The sequence below is a fragment of the Eptesicus fuscus genome, chromosome 8 (genome assembly GCF_027574615.1).
Source record: "Eptesicus fuscus isolate TK198812 chromosome 8, DD_ASM_mEF_20220401, whole genome shotgun sequence".
In the NCBI taxonomy this organism is placed as follows: Eukaryota; Metazoa; Chordata; class Mammalia; order Chiroptera; family Vespertilionidae; genus Eptesicus; species Eptesicus fuscus.
The window spans coordinates 10,389,688-10,413,315 of NC_072480.1; the positions used below are offsets into that span (position 1 = coordinate 10,389,688).

The 23,628-nt window shown below is 46.2% G+C and overlaps 1 protein-coding gene across 1 annotated transcript; it reads left to right on the forward strand.

The window, feature by feature from the left end:
• Nucleotides 1–423: 423 nt before the first annotated feature.
• Nucleotides 424–22,077, forward strand: NUDT15 (nudix hydrolase 15). The gene is made up of 4 exons (XM_008152087.3): nt 424–481; nt 3,552–3,831; nt 16,873–17,069; nt 21,697–22,077. The coding sequence occupies exons 1-4, from the start codon at nt 424–426 to the stop codon at nt 21,852–21,854; spliced, it is 693 nt and encodes a 230-aa protein (XP_008150309.2). The 3' UTR covers nt 21,855–22,077.
• Nucleotides 22,078–23,628: the final 1,551 nt, after the last annotated feature.

A 23,628-nucleotide genomic window follows, 5' to 3' on the forward strand; every position in this document is an offset into this window, starting at 1 on the left:
TCAATAATATTGTAAAAACTAATGTATTTGGGAGTACTATGTTTTTATTGATTTGAGAAAGAGAGAAATATCGATGTGAAAGAGAAACATTGATCAACTGCCTTCTGCATACCCCTACTGGGAATCAAACCTGCAACCCAGGCATTTGCTCCAACCAGAATTGGTGACCTTCTGGTACATGGGACAATGCCCAACCAACTGAGGCACAAAGGCCAGTACAATTTTTTTTTTTAAATTATGATGAAAAGGTGAAAGAGCATGAAATCAAGGGAGTGAGAGTCAATACACATAAAGTAGTAAAGAGTTGCACCTTTTTAGCATCATCTTTGTTTCTCCATCAATCATTAGCATAAGCCCCAAACCTCAACCCACACCCTACCTACTCAATTACAGATAAAAATGCTTACATTTTTTATTTTGGAGATGGCAGTTTTAAATGATGACAAGATCCAGGATTTGGCTGTGGGAGTGGGTAGCAGAAGTAAAGAGAAAGCCATTGGAGATGCGGAAGTCAGAGAGTTTTGCAGGGTCATACTAGTACACTGAGGGTGATAGCTCACTTGATAGAGAAGGCTGTGGGCTAAGCATCTATCTTTATTGAATGATGAAGTGTAACCACAAGGTGGGTATATGACAGGGACTTAGAGAGGGAAAACGTAGCTGGTCAAAAGGCATGACTCTTAGTAATGGAGAAGTTTTTGCAAGTGTGAGGGAGTAATAGTCTGGAAGAAGTGATAAGCCAGGTGGACACAAACTAATGATGGTTCCTGAGGTTAGGTCAGTATAAGAGCATTAACAGCCAAAATTTAACTTAGAGGAAGGGACACATTAGAAGAATCATTCCTTATGCTGTGCCCCAATGGAGTCCATCAGCCCAAAATGTTTGTCATTCAAATTTGTCAAACGCACCCTACAGGCTAGCTGTGAATTTGGCTGAAAAAGTGCTAACATCAGAAAGTCAGATTTTAGTTAAGACAAGGAGATGGAAAGGGTGGTAGAGAAAGGCTGGTTATGGATTAGCCAAAGGTACAGAAGAAATGAGCCTTCATTTAAGAGAAAACTGATGTTATCTGCTCTCTAGATAGAAAGCTGCATGAAGGCAGGGACTAGATGTCTTGTTCACCATTGTATCCCTAGGGCCCAGCACTATGTCCCTAGCAGATAGCAAGTTCTTAAAGTAAGTTGTTAAAAGTGGAATGAACATCCTGTTGCTAGAGTTATAACATGGAAGGACAATGAGTGGAGGAAACAGTGATATGCACTTCCAATCTCCATTAGTGGAAAAAAGGTGGACATAAAGCACAAAAGTAATTGAAAGTCTATGCCCTCAAGAGCAGCTTTGCAAAGTGCCCTTGTCTTATTACTTCTAAGGTACAACTGACAGTGGATGAAGGAGGAAAACATATAATTAGCTTAATAAAAAATTATGATAACACATGTAAAGGGTTTTTTGGTTGGCTGGGATGCTTGTTCCCCTCAGACTTTTCCTTGCCTAGTATTAGACATTTTCTGTTCCTAATCAATGTTACTAGTTTATTATTGTTACTTTTGTTCCTGATATGTAAATGTTATACTAGATGCAGAAAAACAAAACTTGACAAACAGCAAAAAGACTTGGATCATGGTGGCTCAAAAATTAGAAATGATCCAGAATACTTTTTAACAAGTACATATAGGATCTGACTGCCTCCCATTTACCTGCCCTTTTTGAATAATAATAATTCGACCTTAAATGCCATCTAAGGTTATGGTCTTGCCCCATCCCCAGTGGTCCACTTGTTCAGCAAGACATGCTGACACTGAGACATCCCAGGAATGAGCCTTCCTAGCACCGTGGGACTCCATTGTCCAACCAAAAGTTTGGTCATCAATGCATCCTTTGGATTGATTTATGACCAAAAGGGGGATGTGTGGACAAAAGGGGCCACATGCTGACCTGACAAGCTCAGGGGCGGCCTGCATGGCAGTCTTGCAAACTCAGAGACCTAAAGTAACCACAAAGGATGGTCTAAAATTAAACTTTAACTAAGAGCAGTTATGGTGGGCAGTTACATCCTAGGTGGGTATCTTCACTGACAAGGTCAACCTTTACCTTAACTGAGCCTGTCTTTTTGCATCTACTATAACATACCCTTGAAGTGTCTGGGTAACTTGTAACTTCCCTTTTTTCTGGACCCCCTGAGGCACAACCAAATGTGCTGGGCGCCAGGACAGATACCACAAATTCCTTCATTATCATGTTAATTGTTCCTGCACCCACCTAAGTATGTGTCCATTATTTTACTTTTTATCCAATCCCAGGAGTTTCCTCGCTTTGCTTTCTCCTGCCTCTCTAATCTATCACCAATGGATTTCATGTAACCCACCTATGTCCCTTCCTTCGATTGCAATGTATAAATACAGATGTAACCCGCCATTTCTCTGGAGCATTATTTCAATTCATTGAGGTTCTGCTTCCCGGCATATGTTGACAGTTTGGCTCAAATAAACTCTCAAAAATTCTTTACAGATTTCAATGTTTTTTTTTACGTTAACACTTCTAATAAATGTCTACACTTTTATTAAAGAAATATGTTAGTCCACGAATTTATTCTTCAACTTCGTCAGACAAGGACCCACGAGAAGTCTGCAACCTGAACCCCATGTTTCATTACAAAATGCAGAATAAACATAGTTCTTAAAAATATGTAGTAATAATGTAAATATGTATAAAAATAACAGTTTAAAGAATTAAAAGTGGTTGGAAAGAGAATTAGAGGGTAAAATTGTTCTTGTTGCCATTTTTTTGGTGCCATTTGACCTTGTTAAATTGTGTGCACATTACTTTGGTAGAAGTAAAACAATTTATGATAATTTTTAAAAAAGTAAATACTCCCCATAAAGAGAGAATTTTAGTTTGTTTTAATTACAACTCTGATTCAGCTGGGATTTTGTGTTGGTCAAAGGTAAGTAACTGGAAGTGTCTGTTTTTTTCTCCCAAATAGGTTACAAACTCCCAGAACAACTTATTGTTTAGTCCTATTTCCCCCCATGATTTGAGAATATTTTTATTTAGATTAGAGTGTTTCTACGCCATGTGTCCTTGCCCTGATACCACACTGATTTGAACTAGAGTGAGAATGAGTTTACTGTGTGCAGATCCAAGAAAAAAGGATAGGATGTGCAAAGGTACAGTTCTTTAAAAGCAGGTGCCTGGGAAATGCATCAGTTGGAGGACTCAGAGAGTCAAGAATGTTGAAAGCACAGCAGAAGGTGTCATTAGTAAAGACACAGTCCTGCCGAAACCGGTTTGGCTCAGTGGATGGAGCGTCGGCCTGCGGACTGAAGGGTCCCGGGTTCGATTCCGGTCGAGGGCGTGTGCTTTGGTTGCGGGCACATCCCGGTGGGGAGTGTGCAGGAGGCGGCTGATTGGTGTTTCTCTCTCATCGATGTTTCTGGCTCTCTGTCCCTCTCCCTTCCTCTCTGTAAAAAATCAATAAAATATATATTTAAAAAAAAAAAAAAAAGACACAGTCCTTCCCAGAGCACAAGCTGTAACCCCTGGCGACCAGACGCCCAGCCCGAAGGCGGGCCGGCGGGCGGGCGTGGCGCGCAGCCGGCGCAGGACGGGATTGGCGCGGCCCTGGGGGCGGGGCGAACGTCACCAGGACGCGGCTCGCGGTCCCCCTGCGCCAGGCCGGCTGCGGCCGAGCCGCGGGCGCGCCGGCCCGGAGTCGGGGTGGGCGTTGTGGTGACTAGCTGCAGGCATCCTCGCTGTGTCCTCCTGGGAAAGAGGAAGGGGTCATTCGGAGCTGGCAGTTTCCAACTTCCTGGGGGTCATTTGGAGTTCGGGTAAGCAGCCGCCTGGCCGGCTGGGGAAGGCGGAACGCGCCCGAGAGGACCTGCGCGTTCCCTGGGCCGAGCCGCGTCCTTGGTCGCGCGTGCGCCCTTTGCTTCTCTCGGAGCGCGCAGGCGCCGGCCGGCAGGGGGCGCGCAGCTGGAGGAGGGCGGGAAAAGGGTGTCCTCGCCTCGTGCTTGCGTCCCCGCGCTGCTTACCGGCTGGTTTGTGAGATGTGTTTTCTTCGTGCTTCCACCGAAGAGGCGCGAAGACGGTGTTTCTAAACCTCGAGCAGGCCAGCGTTGCCAGTAAGACGTTTGCACTTTAAACGTACGCAGGGACATTGACTTGCTCCTGCCTGTGTAGGTCCAGTTGCGGAGTAGTGAAACTTTGAGTCTGTTTCCCCATCTTTAAAATGCAGAAGGAAAACCAAGTACTCTGGACAGTCCCTCTCTTCTTTGACATTCTGTGATTTGTTGATATCTCAGACAAAGATGGGCAGTTTAGAGGCAATTCTACACAGACTGAAGAAAGTCTGGTATTGTACCAAAAGGTTCACTTTTTAAAAAAATATATTTTATTGATTTTTTACAGAGAGGAAGGGAGAGGGATAAAGAGAGAAACATCGATGAGAGAGAAACATGATTAACTGCCTCCTGCACACCCCCCACTGGGGGATGTGCCCGCAACCAATGTACATGCCCTTGACCGGAATCGAACCTGGGACCCTTGAGTCCGCAGGCCGACGCTCTATCCACTGAGCCAAACCGATTTTGGCCCAAAAGGTTCACTTTAAGTGAGAATAAGTTTCAAGTTAATATCAGGTAAATAGCATCTAAAGCATTCAGACCCAGTGCTTCTTTTCCTTTAGTATACAAAGTGGAGAAAATAGTGAATCTTTATGTACCCATCACTCAGTCTGTTTTTGTCTCATCTTTACTGCTCTACGGCAGACTCACACCCCTTGTTTTCCGGACTGTTTCAAATTGCAGACATCCAGTTATACCACCCCTGAGTAGTTAAGTATGTAACTGTAACAAACTTTTAAAAACATAACCACAATATTATTTTCACACCTAACAAAATAATTCTTTAACATCATACCCAGTCTTTGCCGTTTTCCCCAGTTGTCTTGAAAATGTCTTTTTACCATTTTGTACCAGTGGATATCAAAGGAAGGGCACATAATGCATGTGGTTAATAAAGTTTTACAATCTCTAACGCTAACCCTGCCGCCCCCTTTTCCCCATGGTATGTTGAAGAATATGGGTCCACCAATTTTTTTTATTGTTGAAAGTATTACATATGCCCTCCTTTTTCCCCCATAGACCCATTCTAGCTGCCCACCCCCACCCCCACCCCAGGCCTTCACCACCCTATTGTTTGAGTCCATGGGTTATGCATATATGCATACAAGTTCTTTGGTTCATTTCTCCCCCTCCCCCTCCCTTCCCTCTGAGATTACCCAGTCTGTTGTTCCATGTTCTAATTCCCTTTGTTCATCAGTTTATTTTGTTCATTAGATTCCACATATGAGTGAGATCATGTGATACTTGTCTTTCTCTGTCTTATTTCGCTTAGCATAATACTCTCCAGGTCTCTCCATGCTGTCTCAAAGGGTAAAAGATCCTTCTTTTTTACTGCTGCAGAGTAAACCATGATGTAAATGTGCCACAGCTTTCTGGTCCACTCATCTGCTGATGGGCACTTAGGCTGTTTCCAGATCTTAGCTGTTGTAAATTGCTCTGCTATGCACGTAGGGGTGCATACATTCTTTCTGATTGGTGTTTCAGGTCTCTTAGGATATATTCCTAGAAGTGGGATCACTGGGTCAAATGGCAGCTCCATTTTTAATTTTTTGAGAAACTCCATACTGTTCTCCATAATGCATTCCCACCAGTAGTGTAGTAGGGTTCCCTTTCTCCACATCCTCGCCAGCACTTGTCCTTTGTTGATTTGTTGTTGGTAGCCATTCTGAAAAGTGTGAGGTGATACTTCATCGTCGTTTTAATTTTCATCTCTCTGGTGATCAGTAACTTTGAGCATTTTTTCATATGTCTTCGTTGGAGAAGTGTCTGTTCAGATCTTTTGCCCATCTTTTAATTGGATTGTTTGTCTTCCTTCTGTTAAGTTGTATGAGTTCCTTATATATTTTGGATATTAACCCTTTATCAGATGTATCATTGGCAAATACGTTCTCCCATACAATGGGCTCCCTTTTCATTTTGTTATTGGTTTCATTTGCTGTGCAGAAGCTTTTTATTTTGATGTAGTTCCATTTGTTTATTTTCTCCTTACGTTTCCTTTGCCCTAGGAGATGTGTGGGTAAACATATTGCTATGAGCGATGTCTGAGATTTTGCTGCCTATGGTTTCTTCTAGGATTTTTATGGTTTCATGACTGAAATTTAAGTCTTTTATCCATTTTGAGTTTATTCTTGTGTATGGTGTAAGTTGGTGGTCTACTCTCATTCCATGTATCTGTCCAATTTTCCCAGAAGCATTTATTGAAGAGACTGTTTTGACTCCATTGTATGTTCTTGCCTCCCTTCTCAAATATTAATTGAGTATAATGGCTTGGGTTGATTTCTGGGGTCTCTGTTCTGTTCTATTGATCTATATACCTGTTCTTGTGCCAGTACCAGGCTGTTTTGATTACAGTGGCTTTATAGTATAACTTGATATCTGGTATTGTGATCCCTCCAACTCTTCTTTCTCAAGATTGCTGTGGCTATTCAGGGACTTTTTTGGTTCCATATAATTTTTGGAGTATTCTAGTTCTGGTATTTTAATAGAGATTACATTGAATCTGTAGATTGCTTTGGGTAGTATGGACATTTTAATGATGTTAATTCTACCAATCCATGAACACACTATATTCTTCCACTTGCTTATATCTTCCTCTCTCTCTTTTTTCAACATCCTATAGTTTTTTGAGTACAAGACTTTTACCTCCTTGGTTAAGTTTATTCCTAAGTGTTTTATTTTTGTTGTTGTTGCAATGGTAAATGGGATTGTTTGTTGAGTTTCTCTTTCTGAGAATTGATTATCCTCCTATATAATAAAAGGCTAATATGCAAATAGACCGAATGGCGAAATAATGGAACAACTGTTCGCTATGACGTGCGCCGACCACCAGGGGTGTGTGTGCAGAACATGGTGAGCATGGGCAGCAGGCGGCAGAGCGTGGAACATGGTGGGCATTGGCTGCGGCGGGATGGTGGAGCGGTGAAGGTGGGCACCGGTCACTGTCATCGGGGCGAGCCTCGGTGGTTACTGAAAAGTCTTTGCTCTCACCCAGCATACGCACCTGCTGCCGGCGCTGGCCCTGCTCGCACCCACTGCCAGCACTGGAGCCGCCACTCGCACCCGCTGCTGGCACCCGGCTCCGGTCCCAATCTCAGCGCCGTCCGCGGGTGCAAGTGGCGGCTGCAAGCCCCGATCGTCCCTGAGGGCTTCTCCGCCTCCCCCTGCTCCTGAGGGGTGATTGGGGTAGTAGCCACCGCTCACACCCGCTGAAGGCGCCGGCCCCACTCGCACCCGCTGCTGGCACCGGCCCCAATGGCTCTGCGCTGTCAGCGGGTGCAAGCGGGGCTGGTCCCGTCAGTGCTTGGCAGTGATGCTGGTGGGAGCAGGGCTGCTGGCAGACGGGGGACCAGAGACCGTGGCGGGAGGGGCTTGCGGGGGTGCAGGGGATGGGCCGAGACCTGCCTCTGTGCCCACTGCAGCCCACAGTTCCTTTCAAGGTGCACAAATTCGTGCACTGGGCCCCTAGTTGGTGTATAAAAATGCCATCCATTTCTGGGTGTTAATTTTATATGGTGCTACATTGCCAAATTAATTTTTAAAGCTGGTATTTTTTTTGTGGAGTCTTTAGGGTTTTCTATGTACAATATCATGTCATCTGCAAATAATGACAGTTTTACTTTCTCCTTACCAATTTGGATGCCTTTTATTTCTTCTTTTTATCTGATCTTTGTGGCTAGGACTTCCAGTGCTATGTTGAATAAGAGTGGGGAAAGCGAACATCCTTGTCTTATTCCTGTTCTTAGGGGAAATGGTTTTAGTATTTGCCCATTGAGTATGATGTTGGCTGTAGGTTTGTCATATATGGCTTTAATTATGTTGAGATATGATTTCTCTATTCCCACTTTGCTGAGAGTTTTTATCAAAAATGGGTGTTGGATTTTGTCGAATGCTTTTTCTGCGTCTATTGATATGATCATGTGATTTTTGTCTTTCAATCTGTTTATGTGATGTATCACATTTATTGATTTGCGGAATATTATACCAACCTTGCATCCCTGGAATAAATCCCACTTGGTTGTGGTGTATGCTTTTTCTAATATATTCCTATACCTGATTTGCTCATAATTTGTTGAGGATTTTAGCATCTATGTTCATTGGGGATATTGGCTTGTAGTTATCTTTGTAGTGTCTTTATCTGGTTTTGGAATTAGGATAATGTTGGCCTCATAAAAAGAGCTTGGGAGTGTTCCTCTTCTTGGATATTTTGGAATAGTGTGAGGAGGATAGGTGTTAGTTGCTTTTTGGAGGTTTGGTAAAACTCCCCTATGAAGTATTACGGACCAGTGATTTTGTTTGCTGGGAATTTTTTTTTTTTTTTACTGCTTCTATTTATCAGTTGTTATTGGCCTATTCAGGTTTTTTTTAATTATTTTTTTTATTGTTTAAAGTATTACACATAGTAGTACATATATCTTTTTTTCCCCCCATTGACCTTCCCCCAGCCTCCCCTACCCCTTGTTGCATGCCCTCATCTCACCCCCCCCCCCCCCAGTGTCTTGTGTCCATTGCTTGTGCCCATATGCATGCATACAAGTCCTTTGGTTGATCTCTTCCCCCCTCCCCAACACTCTGCATCCTTCTGGCTGTAATTTGACAGTCTGTTCGGTGCTTTACTGCCTCTGTATCTATCTTTTTGTTCATCAGGCTATAATGTTCTTTATTTTCCATAAATGAGTGAGATCATGTGGTATTTTTCTTTCATTGCCTGGCTTATTTCACTTAGCATAAAGCTTTCCAGGTCCATCCATGCTGCTGCAAATGGTAAGAATTCCTTCTTTTTTATAGCAGGGTAGTATTCCATTGTGTAGATGTACCATAGTTTTCTAATCCACTCATCAGCTGATGGGCACCTAGGCTGTTTCCAAATCTTAGCTATGGTGAATTGTGCTGCTCTGAACATAGGGGTGCATATATCCTTTCTGATTGGTGTTTCTAGTTTCTTGGAATATATTCCTAGAAATGGTATTACTGGGTCAAATGGGAGTTCCATTTTTAGTTTTTTGAGGAAACTCCATACTGTTCTCCACAGTAGCTGCACCAGTCTGCATTCCCACCAGAGTGCAGGAGGGTTCCCTTTTCTCTACATCCTCGCCAGCACTTGTCGTTTGTTGATGATAGCCATTCTGACAGGTGTGAGGTGGTACCGCATTGTCGTTTTGATTTGCATCTCTGGGATAATTAGTGACTCTGAGCATGTTTTCATATGTCTCTTGGCCTTCCTTCGGTCTTCTTTCTTTTTTTTTTTTTTTTTTTTTTTTTAATTTCTTTATTGATTAAGGTGTCACATATTTGTCCTCATCCCCCCATTCCCATCCCACCCCTCTCCCCACGCATGCCCCAATCCCCTGTTGAACTTAACCGTTGGATAGGCTTATATGCATGCATACAGGTCCTTTGGTTGAACTCTCCCCCTCCCCCACCCTCCCCCTACCCTCCCCTATCCTCCCTCTGAGGCCCGATAGTCCGATCGATGCCTCCTTGCTTCTGGTTCTGTTCTTGTTCCTCAGTCTATGTTGTTCATCATTTCCTCTAGATGAACGAGATCAAATGTCACTAGATATATACTAATAAGATCTGAATGTGAGACGAGCAATAATATTTATGCTGACAGGCAAATGAATCAATCTGTAGCGAGCTTCCCCCTGGACCAACAGTTCTTTTGAGACCCAATTTCGATGTCCAGGAGTTCCTTATGTGTACATGTCAGCACTGACCCCTCAGCTCTGGATGGTGGACAAATGGTGGTAATGGAGGTCCGACTCCCTCTGGTTTGGTCTCGGCCGAACCCAGGGGCACGGCGTCACCTGGACTAAGGGGCACGTGGCCTCACCCATACCCAAGGGGCGCGTGGTCTCACCCGGGCCTGGGACCCAGCCTCACCCGGATGGATCCAGGGGCGCACAGCCTCACCCGGTCCCAGGATCTGGCTTCACCCGTACCCAGGGACGCTTGGCCTCTCCCAGACCCAGGGGCACGTGGCCTCACCCGGGCTTAGTTGCACAAGGCCTCACCTGGATCCAGGGACACATGGTCTCTCCCGGACCCAGGGACGCTTGGCCTCTCCCAGACCCAGGGCCACTTGGGCTCACCCGGGCCTAGGTGCACGAGGCCTCATCCGGATCCAGGGACGCATGGTCTCACCCGGACCCAGGGACGCTTGGCCTCTCCCAGACCCAGGGGCACGTGGCCTCACCCGGGCCTAGGTTCACGAGGCCTCACTCGGATCCAGGGACAAATGGTCTCACCCAGACCCAGGAACGTTTGGCCACTCCCAGACCCAGGGCCACTTGGGCTCACCCGGGCCTAGGTGCACGAGGCCTCATCCGGATCCAGGGACGCATGGTCTCACCCGGACCCAGGGACGCTTGGCCTCTCCCAGACCCAGGGCCACTTGGGCTCACCCGGGCCTAGGTGCACGAGGCCTCATCCGGATCCTGGGACACATGGTCTCACCCGGACCCAGGGATGCTTGGCCTCTCCCAGACCCAGGGCCACTTGGGCTCACCCGGGCCTAGGTGCACGAGGCCTCACCCGGATCCAGGGACACATGGTCTCACCCGGACCCAGGGATGCTTGGCCTCTCCCAGACCCAGGGCCACTTGGGCTCACCCGGGCCTAGGTGCACGAGGCCTCACCCGGATCCAGGGACACATGGTCTCACCCGGACCCAGGGACGCTTGGCCTCTCCCCGACCCAGGGCCACTTGGGCTCACCCGGGCCTAGGTGCACGAGGCCTCACCCGGATCCAGGGACACATGGTCTCACCCAGACCCAGGAACGTTTGGCCACTCCCAGACCCAGGGCCACTTGGGCTCACCCGGGCCTAGGTGCACGAGGCCTCACCCAGATCCAGGGACGCATGGTCTCACCCGGACCCAGGGACGCTTGGCCTCTCCCAGACCCAGGGCCACTTGGGCTCACCCGGGCCTAGGTGCACGAGGCCTCACCCAGATCCTGGGACACATGGTCTCACCCGGACCCAGGGATGCTTGGCCTCTCCCAGACCCAGGGCCACTTGGGCTCACCCGGGCCTAGGTGCACGAGGCCTCACCCGGATCCAGGGACACATAGTCTCACCCGGACCCAGGGACGCTTGGCCTCTCCCCGACCCAGGGCCACTTGGGCTCACCCGGGCCTAGGTGCACGAGGCCTCACCCGGATCCAGGGACACATGGTCTCACCCGGACCCAGGGATGCTTGGCCTCTCCCAGACCCAGGGCCACTTGGGCTCACCCGGGCCTAGGTGCACGAGGCCTCACCCGGATCCTGGGACACATGGTCTCACCCGGACCCAGGGATGCTTGGCCTCTCCCAGACCCAGGGCCACTTGGGCTCACCCGGGCCTAGGTGCACGAGGCCTCACCCGGATCCAGGGACACATGGTCTCACCCGGACCCAGGGACGCTTGGCCTCTCCCCGACCCAGGGCCACTTGGGCTCACCCGGGCCTAGGTGCACGAGGCCTCACCCAGATCCTGGGACACATGGTCTCACCCGGACCCAGGGACGCTTGGCCTCTTCCAGACCCAGGGCCACTTGGGCTCACCCGGGCCTAGGTGCACGAGGCCTCATCCGGATCCAGGGACGCATGGTCTCACCCGGACCCAGGGACGCTTGGCCACTCCCAGACCCAGGGCCACTTGGGCTCACCCGGGCCTAGGTGCACGAGGCCTCATCCGGATCCAGGGACACATGGTCTCACCCGGACCCAGGGACGCTTGGCCTCTTCCAGACCCAGGGCCACTTGGGCTCACCCGGGCCTAGGTGCACGAGGCCTCATCCGGATCCAGGGACGCATGGTCTCACCCGGACCCAGGGACGCTTGGCCACTCCCAGACCCAGGGCCACTTGGGCTCACCCGGGCCTAGGTGCACGAGGCCTCATCCGGATCCAGGGACACATGGTCTCACCCGGACCCAGGGACGCTTGGCCTCTCCCAGACCCAGGGCCACTTGGGCTCACCCGGGCCTAGGTGCACGAGGCCTCACCCGGATCTAGGGACACATGGTCTCACCCGGACCCAGGGACGCTTGGCCTCTCCCAGACCCAGGGCCACTTGGGCTCACCCGGGCCTAGGTGCACAAGGCCTCATCCGGATCCAGGGACGCATGGTCTCGCCCGGACCCAGGGACGCTTGGCCTCTCCCAGACCCAGGGGCACGTGGCCTCACCCGGGCCTAGGTGCACGAGGCCTCACCCGGATCCAGGGACACATGGTCTCACCCGGACCCAGGGACGCTTGGCCTCTCCCAGACCCAGGGCCACTTGGGCTCACCCGGGCCTAGGTGCACGCGGCCTCACCCGGATCCAGGGACACATGGTCTCGCCTGGACCCAGGGGTGTGTGGGCTCTCCCAGACCCAGGGGCGCTTGGCCTCGCACGGGCACGGGATCCAGCGTCATCCGGGTCCAGGGGCACTTGGCCTCACCCGGACCCGGAGTCCGGCCTCATCTGGACCCAGGGGCATGTGGCCTCACCTAGACCCAGGGACGTGAGGCCTCACTTATACCCAGAGGCGTGTGACCACACCCGAGCCCAGAGGCGCGCAACCCCGCCCGCACCCGGATCTCAGCGGGGCCCCGTCTTCCCGATCCCAATTCCTGCCGGTCAATCCCCCCTCAGCAATTCCCCTGGCCATCCTTCCAGAGCTCCAGTATGGCTGCTGCAGAACTCGTCGGGCGGCGGCTCGGCGAAGCTCCGGTGCACCCGGTGCATGGCGGTGGGCCAGTCTGGCGTCGCTGCGTCGGCCCTTGGGTCTGCATCGGTGGCCGGTCGCCGAGCATGCGCACCTGGCCGCTTCCGGGGCGTTGAGATTCTTGACGGACTCAGAGGTCAGCAAGCGCGGAGTCTCCCACCCCATGTCTCATAGGGGCTCGTCTGTCCGTGCTTGGCTGCCAGTGGAGCCGTCCCCTCAGCCGGAGACCGCCGGGGGAACTGCGCCAAGCACGTTCCAGGCCGCTGTTGTATCGCCTGAGCCATAGTTCTTTTGTGTCGCCTGAGCTGTAGTTCTTAAAGTGTGGTCTTTGGGTCACCGGCATCAGCATCATCCCACATACCCCTCTTTTATTCTAGTTGTAGAGCATCTACTCAGCCAGCCCTATGGTGGTCTTGGATGGTGTCTGCTCTGCTCTCTTGTCGTAGTCTCAAAGTTGTTGTGGTAGGCAACAATCAGGCTTCCGCCCTATGCCTCCATCTTGGTCCTCCTTTGTATAGTTAAGTCTTGATTGTTGTTGGTGTCACTGGGGGGGCTCTCTTTGTCTATAAAGGAAGAGTTGCTGTGCAGGAGACACGTTTATGGGCCGGGTCTTGGTGCAGCAAAGCTTTGGCGCTCACTGAATATTCCCGTTGAATGTGTCCCTTATGCACGTGGTTGAAATCTGGTGTCATCTCCCACAGACCACTAGATGCCCTCGTTTCTGGGTCTCCAATGGGGTGTAGATCAGCTACTGCCTTAGGCACTCAGTAAGGATTACAGTAAAAACTGTAGTTTCTTCCTCCTGTCTGAGTGGCCCTGGAGCAGTCCGACTAGAACAGCAGATCATCTGGTCCGCTGCCAGAGGGCAGGCCACCCACATGCATAAGCCGTTGCTTGGGGCGCAGGTGTGCCTGCAAGACTTGCGGGGCAGGTCTTCAAAACGTGCGGGGCGGGTCCCAGGGCGGGGCGGGGTCTCAGGGCGCCAACAGGCCATGGTGCGGCGAGCCTCGATGGCTGTGAGTCTGGTCCTTCTGCCTTCCATGTATCTAAGTCCCCTCGTTCCGCACTCCAGCGCAGCAAACACTGATTGCTGGGCGCACCTCTGCAAGAGTCCCGCCTCTCCCCGCAGGCACCTGGGTCTCCCGGGGTTCGCCAGAAGCTGGGTTTCAGGGTGATGGAGAGCTAATCTCCCTTAGGTTTGGAACAAAAGCCCCTTTCCCCCGCCACCAGCCAGACCCACGCACCTCCACACCTCATCCCCTCCGATTTCGCTGGGTGCGAGGCAACAGAACAGCCTTTAACCTCCGCCGCCATCTTTTTCAAACTTCTCAATTTGTACTTCTTAATCCCTTCATTTCAGTCAACTCTACTGAAGTCTAGCGCCGCCGGGAGGTGCACGGAGAGGGCGCCCGGGCCTCCGTCCGGTGTGCGGGGCGCGCGGCCCGCGGCACCAGGCGCGCGGGGGCTGCGCGGCGGGGACGGGTGCTGGGAGGCCGCCGGGCTCCGGGCGCCGCCGCTGCGGCGGCGTCCCCAGCGTCCCGGGCCGGGCGGCCTGCGGGGGCGGCGGAGTTGCGAAAGTGAGTGAGTTTTCCAGGGTTTCGCCCGGAATGGGGTTCAGTGCAATCAGAGGGGGTGCTCAGCCCACTCCGGAGCCTTTATCTCCTTCCTGCCAGTGAACTCCGGCCAGGTCATCAGCCGCCCCCTCCTCTCCGGTTCCATCCTCCCCGCAGGCGCGTGTGCTCGTGTCTCCGCCCGTTTCTCCATACCTCAGGCTTTTACGGCTTCCCCGACTGTCCCCGTGGCCTTCTCCTTCCCCCCAGCTGTGGGCATTTCAGTCCACCAACTTTCCTGTGGTTCTGGACGATGTCCGTTCTGACCTCTAGTTGTATTTTTGAAATTGTTGTGCCCGGCTGCAGGTTAGGTGTTTAACCTATGCCGCCATCTTGGTTTCTCCCCTTCGGTCTTCTTTCGAAAAGATTCTATTTAGGTCTGTTGCCCATTTTTTTTTTTTTTCTAATATATTTTATTGATTTTTTACAGAGAAGAAGGAAGAGGGAGAGAGGGTTAGGAACATTGATGAGAGAGAAACATCAATCAGCTGCCTCCTGCACACCCCCTACCGGGGATATGCCCACAACCAATGTACATGCCCTTGACCGGAATCGAACCTGGGACCCTTCGGTCTGCAGGCCAACGCTCTATCCACTGAGCCAAACCGGTTTCGGCTCTCCTGTTGTTTTCAAACATAATTTGTTTTTCCCATTTCTGCTGCTTCATGATATTTCCTGTAAATTCTGTTGTTTTCCTGTCTCTTGATTATAAAAATAAATCACATTTTGGCAATTATGATCCACTTTCGAGTACTTATCTCTGATCTGTGAGGGGAAAGGAGGTGTGAGCCTTGTTTTGCTCTTTTTCCATTTACTCCTCATTGTTTCTGATTTCTTTACTTTTACAGAATATTGGGGAAGGAGGGAAGTGGGCAAACCTTTTAAGAACTGGTGCTGCTATAACCCATCAATTGGTGCTCTCTGGGTACATTATTCATCTGTGTGCTCTCTTCTCAGGATATGTTTGTTGGTTGTCTGGAAGTCTTTCAAGGATTTCTACACCACACAGTTCCCTGACATAGGTGACTGGCTTATTATGACACTAGTTCCCCTCTGCTAGCTCTTGCTTTTAGCATACTACCCTACGTTTTCTTTTTGCTGGGATACCCAGCAGTCTGTTGGCCTATAGGAAATTCACAATGGGAATAATGCGTTCATTCTGCCCTTTTTCCTGCTTGGCCTATAGGAAATTCACAATGGGAATAATGCGTTCGTTGCTGCCCTTTTTCCTTGCTCATTTATTGTGGGCTGCTCTAGCCAGTCTCCTCACTTCCAAATTTCCAAAATGGGGATAAGTATCAGCTTCTGTGTTCACATGCATCCCTACACACCAAGGGATACATTTCAGACTTACCCAAGAGCTCTTAACCCTCCTGCCACCTCTACTCTGATGCATTGGGATAGGCCTATGAGTTTCTGCAACTCACCGTGCAGGTCTTCAGCAGGGGAGTGTCACGGCCAGTATCTCCTTCTTGAGAGTCACACCCAGTCTCCAGAAATAATTCTCCTGGAGTGCCCCTCACTTGATTTGGGGGCAGAGTTGGCCCCTCATCAGGATGAAGAGAAACATTCCTACCAAGGTGAAAACTCACAACTTTTCTCCCTCCAAAGATCTCCTGATTTTCAATGTAGACGGGGAAGGGTGAGTAGTCTGCCCTTTCTTAGCAGACCCTAGAGTTCACATGGCATGTTTGCTCTTTTGCTGTCCTCTTTGTAATTTCGAGTTGCATACTGCCTGTTGTTCTCAATTCTGAGGCTTAAACTGAAATTCTGAGACTATAGGCAAGAGACATAGTCCACTTCTTGATACAGTTACAACAACCCCACGAGAAACTAACATTATTCTCTTTTTACTTATCCAAGGTAGGAGGTAATGTACTTCAGACTCAATCCTAGGTCTAATTGACTTCACAGCCTGTGCTCTTAACTAATATACTAAACTGCTTCCTGGTTGCATACTGCTTCCAGGCATCTGAACTAGTACTGAATTGACTAAATGTTCACTTAAAAACAAAAATTTAGGGAGAGACCAAGATGGCGGCATAGGTAATCACCTATACTTGCTGCCTCTCACAACCACATAAAAACCACAACTAAACAGCAGAACAACTACCACCCAGACCGTGGGAAAGTATGCTGTCCCTGACTCAGACACACACACACACACACACACACACACACACTCACACTCTCTCCCTCACTGCCATCCTTCTGGCCACCATCCTAAATGTTCACTTTTTGTTATTCAATATGAAGTCCTTTTTCTCTCCTGATAACTAGATACAGGATATACAGAATGTCAAAGGCAGGGTTTGATTTATTGTTTAAAGAATGAACCATTACAGTTATTTTTGCTTTACACTAGGAATATCTAGCCAAGTATTTCTGGCAAAAACAAATTAAATGAATAGAATTGAATACAATAGTATGTTTCTGTTTTCCAGTGAAAGCTGGGAAGAATGTGCTCAAAGGGAAACCTGGGAAGAAGCAGCTCTTCACCTGAAAAATGTTCGCTTTGCCTCTGTTGTGAATTCTTTCATTGAGAAGGAGAATTACCATTATGTCACTATTCTAATGAAAGGAGAGGTGGATGTGACTCATGATTCAGAACCTAAGAATGTAGAGCCTGAAAAAAATGAAAGTAAGAGAATTATCTTTAGTAATGCATTTTTTAAATTTAGACAAGTACTAGTATATCTTCTGAAGGAATATTACATTATGTTGCCACATAGATTCTCTTCACATAGAAATATAGATATACTTAAATCCGGGAATCACAAGGACATAACAGGAAAGAGACCTGGCGCCTGAGTTGGTTTGCATTTTGATTCTTCCACTTAGAAATTTGTGATCTTGGAGAAGTTATTATCCTCTATGCCTCTTTTGTCATCTGTGATAATAGTAACTCCCTCAGACGGGTTGTTGTAAGGGGAAAATGAGTTAATACATTTAAGAACCTAGTGAGCACAGTAAGTATTCAGTAAATGTTAGTTTTATTCTTAGTATTTAATTTTTTTACAAAGTATAATTTTAAGTATAACATTTAATGTGTCTTTCTCAGTTTTCTCACCTGTGCAAGAGAGGTAATAATTTTCTTTTATAGAGAATGATTAACCTGACAAAACAGTTATCTGTTCCTTCTGTGTTGAATTGAGTGCTCTGGAAATTTTAATGGCAATAACTGATGTTTATTATTTACTCCATGTTAAGCATTCTTCTAAAGGGTTTACATGTTTCATCTCTTCAAAGCTGATAAAACTCCATGAGAAAAGGAACTAAAGAGAAAAATATCAAACTTACTGATTATATTATTTTCCATATGAAACTTTATTCAAGTGGTCTCATGTAATGGAAATATTTCATTTCTTTTCTCTTACGGAAGACTCTTTTCATTCAATAACTATCCACTGAGAACTGTGTGCTGGACACTGTTCTAGACAGGCACTAAAGAAACAGTGGTGTATAGAAGTCCCTGCCCTCCTGGGATTTACAACTTAGTAGGGGGAAAGGTGGCAAGTTAGCAGATATTTTATTAATTGTAATGATAAGGAATAAGAAAGAAAAACTGTGTAAGGATAGTGGTGCATGTGTGCCGTGTTAGGAACGGCCTTTGAGAAGGGGACATGTATACAAAAGCCTGGAGGAAGTGATATTTATAGAATGAATAAATCATATCTAACCTGTTTTAGAGATTAATTTGATTGAATGAACAGAAGCAATGTTCTACCCGAAGGTCTATTGAGTCATACACATTTTTAAAAAAGTAACTACTTGGAATCACCTAAAATGAACTAGCAAAGTCTGAGCTGAGTTGTTTTTACTCACAACACTTCGGACACCAAATACGTTGTTTTCCCCTCATACCAACCAGTTCTCCAGCTCTCCAAAAATCAACTGGATGGCCTATATTTCAATTCAATTCTGACACTCTCTATCCAGAGTTGCCATCAGATCCCAAAAGTTAAAGAGCTCTGTCCCACAGACTGCCCCACTTCAAACACCCTGCAGCAGTCCTGGCCTCCTGTAATTTTGACCACATAACTGTACATCAGGGGTTCCCACAGCTCCCTTCTCAGGTTCGATAATTTGCCAAAATGGCCCACAGAACTCAGAAAAATGTTTTACTTACATTACCAGTTTCTTATAAAGGATATAACTCAGGAACAGACAAATGGAAGAGATGCATAGGGTGAGGTATCTGGGAGGGGTAAGGAGCTTTCATGCCCTCTCCAGGTGGGCATGCCACCCTCCCACCATCTTGATGTGTTCACAAACTCGGAAGCTCTCCAAACTGAGTTGTGTAAGGTTTTTATGAAGGTTCCATTACATAAGAACTTATGATTGATTAAAATATTGTCTATTGGTGATTATCTCAGTCTCCCTTTCCCTCCCCCCTAAGGTGGGGCTAGAGGGTAGGGCTGAAAGTTCCAACCCTCTAATCAATCCTTGGTCTTTCTGGTAACCAGCCCCCATCCTCAGGCTATCTAGGGGCCTCCAGCTACCAGTCATCTTATTAGCATAAACTTATGGTTGAAAGGGTTATGTTATTTTATGGATAACAAAGTTAAAACTTATGTTATTTTATGGATAACAAAGATGATTCTCTCATCTCTGTCACTCAGGACAGTAGGATAAAGCACCAGAGTCACTGACTACCACAGCCTTTAGTCACAAGTGTCGTTCACCTGCGGGCCCTCTTTCCATTTTTCAGTCGTTCTCCTGCCCTGTCTGGCCTTTGGAGGGACTTGAGTTGGCAAACCCTGGTTCACATAATAACTTCTCATCTTGCTCTTCAGAGCTGCAGACTTATATTTCTAGTTGCCTTCTAGATATCTTTCGCTAATGCTCTGAAGTTATCTCAAATTTAGCTCAATAATTCAAGTTCAGATCATACTTTCCTTTAATGAACTTGGAATCTATAAAGAACAGACATTTTGGCTCATTCATCTTTGACTCTTCCAGGCCTGACACTATGCCTGGCTTGTAATCAGTGCTAGAATATGTTGAAGAAAGGAACAAAGGAATGAATATGCAAGCAAACCTCTTCCTGTGAGGTTCTCTAATATAGTATCTAGATTGGCCTACTTTTTTGTTTTAAACATTTTTTACCCTCACCCCAGGATATATTTATTTTCAGAAAGAGAGGAGGAAGGGAGAGGAGAAGAGAGAGGAGGGGAGGGGGCCATTGATGTGAGAAACATACATAACACCCAGAATCAAATGCACAACCTAGGTGTGTGCACTGACTGGGAATGGAATTCACAACATTTTGGTGTACAGGACCATGCTTCAACTGGAGCCACCTGGCGAGGGCCTACTTTTTAAATAACTTCTAAAAAATTACTGTTCTACTTTGTTACTATATTACTGTATGTATTCTTCCCCCCTAAAATATAGTAATTTTAAGTAGTTTATATATATTTGTGATTCTTTTTATTCATTTACATAACCTTTTGAACTTGTCCGCCTTCATTTTGTTGAGTCTCTGACATGCTAGTAAGCTCAAATCAAGCGGTGTTGATTTTGTAAGCCCCAAGGTTACTAGCATCAAATCAGAGTTGGTCAGAAACACTTGTTCCTCTTTCCATCTCTTAGTAATAATATAGCAGAAATTATTTTCACTTTTTTCCCAGTTGCAACCTAACCAAGGTGCAATGCTTGGTGAGTCTTTATTTTATTTATAAGGTAGAGATACAGTCTCTGTCCCATGTTCATCAGGTCCTGGATCTGGATGTCCTGCTTCAATTTACCAATTACTGCATCTTTCCTCCAACCAACTGATCATCATTAAGAGGTCATCCAGATACTTTTCTAGGAGATAGGATACACTTAACAGACAGCTCTCTTGAGACTCAGTTAATTTACCATCTTGCAACACTTTGTTGGGCAATATCTATCTGCCCCTCTCCCTGCCCCTCTCCTCTCTCTGTTAGTGTGTGCTCACAGTTGCTAATTAGCCCTTCCTGAACTTACTCCAGTTTCATGGATTATCTGTTCCCTGCCTTCCCAGAGTAAAACTACATGTTCTACTTATAGCCAGAGAAATAGTTAATGGAAGAAACAGTACTTATACATAGATATATTCATGTATTCATAAACTTATTTAGAACATGGAGTATACATATAATAAAAGGGTAATATGCAAATTGTCCCCTCAACCAGGAGTTCAAGCAGGAGTTCCACCAGGAGGCAGGGTGGGCCAGCCAACCGCCCTCGGCCCCTCCCCACAGCCATCCCCACTCCCGACAGGCCTCCCCCACCCCATTGGGGGTGGGGGTGGCTGGCCAACCGCCTGCGGCCCCTCCCGCTGCCCGGCCCAGGCAATGGGCCCCAATTGGGGCGGGCCGGCCGGACCCCACCTGTGCATGAATTCGTACACCAGGCCTCTAGTATTTATATATTCACCCATCATGAGCATTTGTGCTTTATGTTACTTAAATAAAAGAAAATGCCATTTCCCTAGAATATTTTTTTCTAGGATTTCATGTATTTTAAACTAACAGACACTGTTAATATCTTTCTTGCTAAAATAGCTTAAAAAAATTGAGTCCTCTCTATATTTGTCTTTCAAACTTAAGATATACTGTGGCACAGACTATTTTTTATTCTCTGTATAGTTTCCATTACTTTTTTTAAGAGATGGAGGAGAGCTTAGAAATTCTGTAATCTACCTTAATATTTTAGGTGAGGAAACTGGTATATTTTAATGTAGTGTACCCTCTAGTACTGTGGTCACCGAACTGCGGCTCGCGAGCCACATGCGGCTCTTTGGTCCCCTTGAGTGTGGCTCTTCCACAAAATACCACGGCCTGGGCGAGTCTATTTTGAAGAAGTGGTGTTAGAAGAAGTTTAAGTTTAAAAAATTTGGCTCTCAAAAGAAATTTCAATCGTTGTACTGTTGATATTTGGCTGTTGACTAATGAGTTTGCCGACCACTGCTCTAGTATATCAAGTTCTGTGCATTTTGTTTAGCCAGACATTTAAATGAAAATTGAATCAAACTAAATCTGGATTTTACCACAGTGTGGATCTTGTAAACTTGGCTTCATGTTCAAATAATGGCATATTTGAAATGATTACATTTTCTTTTTAAGATCATCATTCCAAATGCAAATTATTTGCATAGCATCACTATTGTACCTTCTTTTATAGGTAGGAGATTATTTTTAAATTTAATTAATTTTTAAAGTATAGGTTAACTTGCCAAAATAAATAACCTTTGTTTCCTTTCAAATTAAGTAAGTTGATTTGGTATCTTTCTTTTTTAGGTTGGGAGTGGGTTCCTTGGGAAGAATTTCCTCCACTGGACCAGCTTTTCTGGGCACTACGTTGTTTAAAGGAACAAGGTTATGATCCATTTAAAGAAGATTTGGACCATCTGGTAGGATACAAAGGAAATCATCTCTGGATGAACAAGATTAACTGATTAAAAAAAAAAAAAGACAAAATAAGGTCCAGAGAATGAAAAATACCTGTATATCAGAGCAACTCCATTTTATCTAAAAAGTCCCATATCATTACCAGTTTGTTTTCAGTCTCTTAATATGCTTACCACCCTTTTAGCCAGTACATATGAAAAATTTCCTGGGATTGTATTATGATTTATATTCCAGACTCAGAAAATGTATTAAATGGTGATATTGTGATTACTCTGCTTTCCATATTTCTCTATGATATTTTCTGTGTAGTTTGTCATTATCAACTTGCATGGAGTACAATAGAATTTGCCTTAGTGTTTCAGTTCAAATAGAGATCCTAATTCAGATGCTAACACTATATGCCTGTAGTAGAATATATCATGTTTGTTGATTTTTCTGTTTTATCTAAGACAAAAGGTTTTTGGTAATATATTGTGATAGTCCTTTTAACTAGAGTGAACAGGACAGGTTATTCGGGTATATTTCCTAGGTTTCTGATTGGGAACCTAAACCAAGGGAAGTGAGAAATACCTCCTAGGATCTGTATTCTATCATTAGCAAGACATCTGATTTTGGATTTCTCTCTTAATCTCCTTGAGATCCAGTATCCTTAAATGTAAAATAGGGAGATTAGACTAGAGCAGTGGTTCTCAAATGTGATTTGGGGAAGCCCTTGAGCCCTTTGAAGGATACTCAAGATCCAAGCTGTTTTTCTAATACTAAGACATGATTTGCCTTTTTTACTCTCCTTCTTTCCTGAGTATACTGAGGAGTTTCTCAGTGCTGCGTGATTTGTGCTAACAGACTGAATGCAAAAGCAGATATGAGAATTCAGCTCTCTTCTATTAAACCACATATTAAAGACATTTGCAAAAATGTAAGACAGTGCCTTTTTCATTTTTTTTTGTTTGTTTTAGAAAACGTTATTTTTCATAAAAGTTATTTAACATTTGATGGGTTTTATTTGTAAATGAATTAATAACATTTTAAAAATATTTCCAGTTTTAATTCCTAATATGATAAACTAGTAGCCCTGCGCAGGAATCCGTATGCCAGTATCTCGCTGCCACCCTCCTGTAGCTCCCCCCTCCCCCGCTTTTCCCCTCATAGCTTGCTGCCCTCCCCACTTCTGTAGCTTTCCGCCGCCCGCTTGTAGCCAGTAGCTCGCTGCCGCCCTCCTGTAGCTCCCTCTGCCCCCTGCTCCCCATCATAGCTTGCTGCTCTGCCCCCTCCTGTAGCTCTCTGCTGCCCGCTTGTAGCTTGCTGCCCCACCCTCCTGCTGCTCCGTGATCCAGTCATTACACGGTTGGTCATTACGCTTCACGTCATAACGACCGTTTGCATATTACATCTTTATTATATAGGATGTCACTGATAAAATCCTACAAAAACCAAAACTCTTTGGGGGTACTCAGTAATTTTTAAGAATATAAAGGGATTCAAATAAAAAAGTTTAAGAACTGCTGGATTAGATCACAAGTTTACTTCTTTTTCTTTATGAGCCCACTTTTGTAAAATCCTATGCTTCTTTTAGAGCTGGTTACATTTGAATTTTTCCCTTTAAAAAGACTCAAGTATTACTATAATATATGCTACAAAAGAATCTTTTCTCCAAAAACTGGATATCATTTTTTAAGTTCTTAATTGCTTGCTTTTTCAAAATTATATGTGTACATTGTATAATTCACCACTTATAAATTTCATTTTCTATTAATTTTCAAATACTTTTCTTGATATTAGAATGTTTGAGGAGCTCAACTGTAATAAGTGTATATTCCTTGA

Excerpts from the sequence above, each read along its gene's own strand:
- NUDT15 (XM_008152087.3), top strand. The coding sequence starts at position 424 with ATGGCAGTTTTAAATGATGACAAGATCCAGGATTTGGCTGTGGGAGTG. Across the intron at positions 482-3,551 it reads TGTGGGAGTGGGTAGCAGAA|ACGCCCAGCCCGAAGGCGGG; the intron begins GTAAAGAGAAAG and ends CCTGGCGACCAG. Across the intron at positions 3,832-16,872 it reads GGGGGTCATTTGGAGTTCGG|TGAAAGCTGGGAAGAATGTG; the intron begins GTAAGCAGCCGC and ends TCTGTTTTCCAG.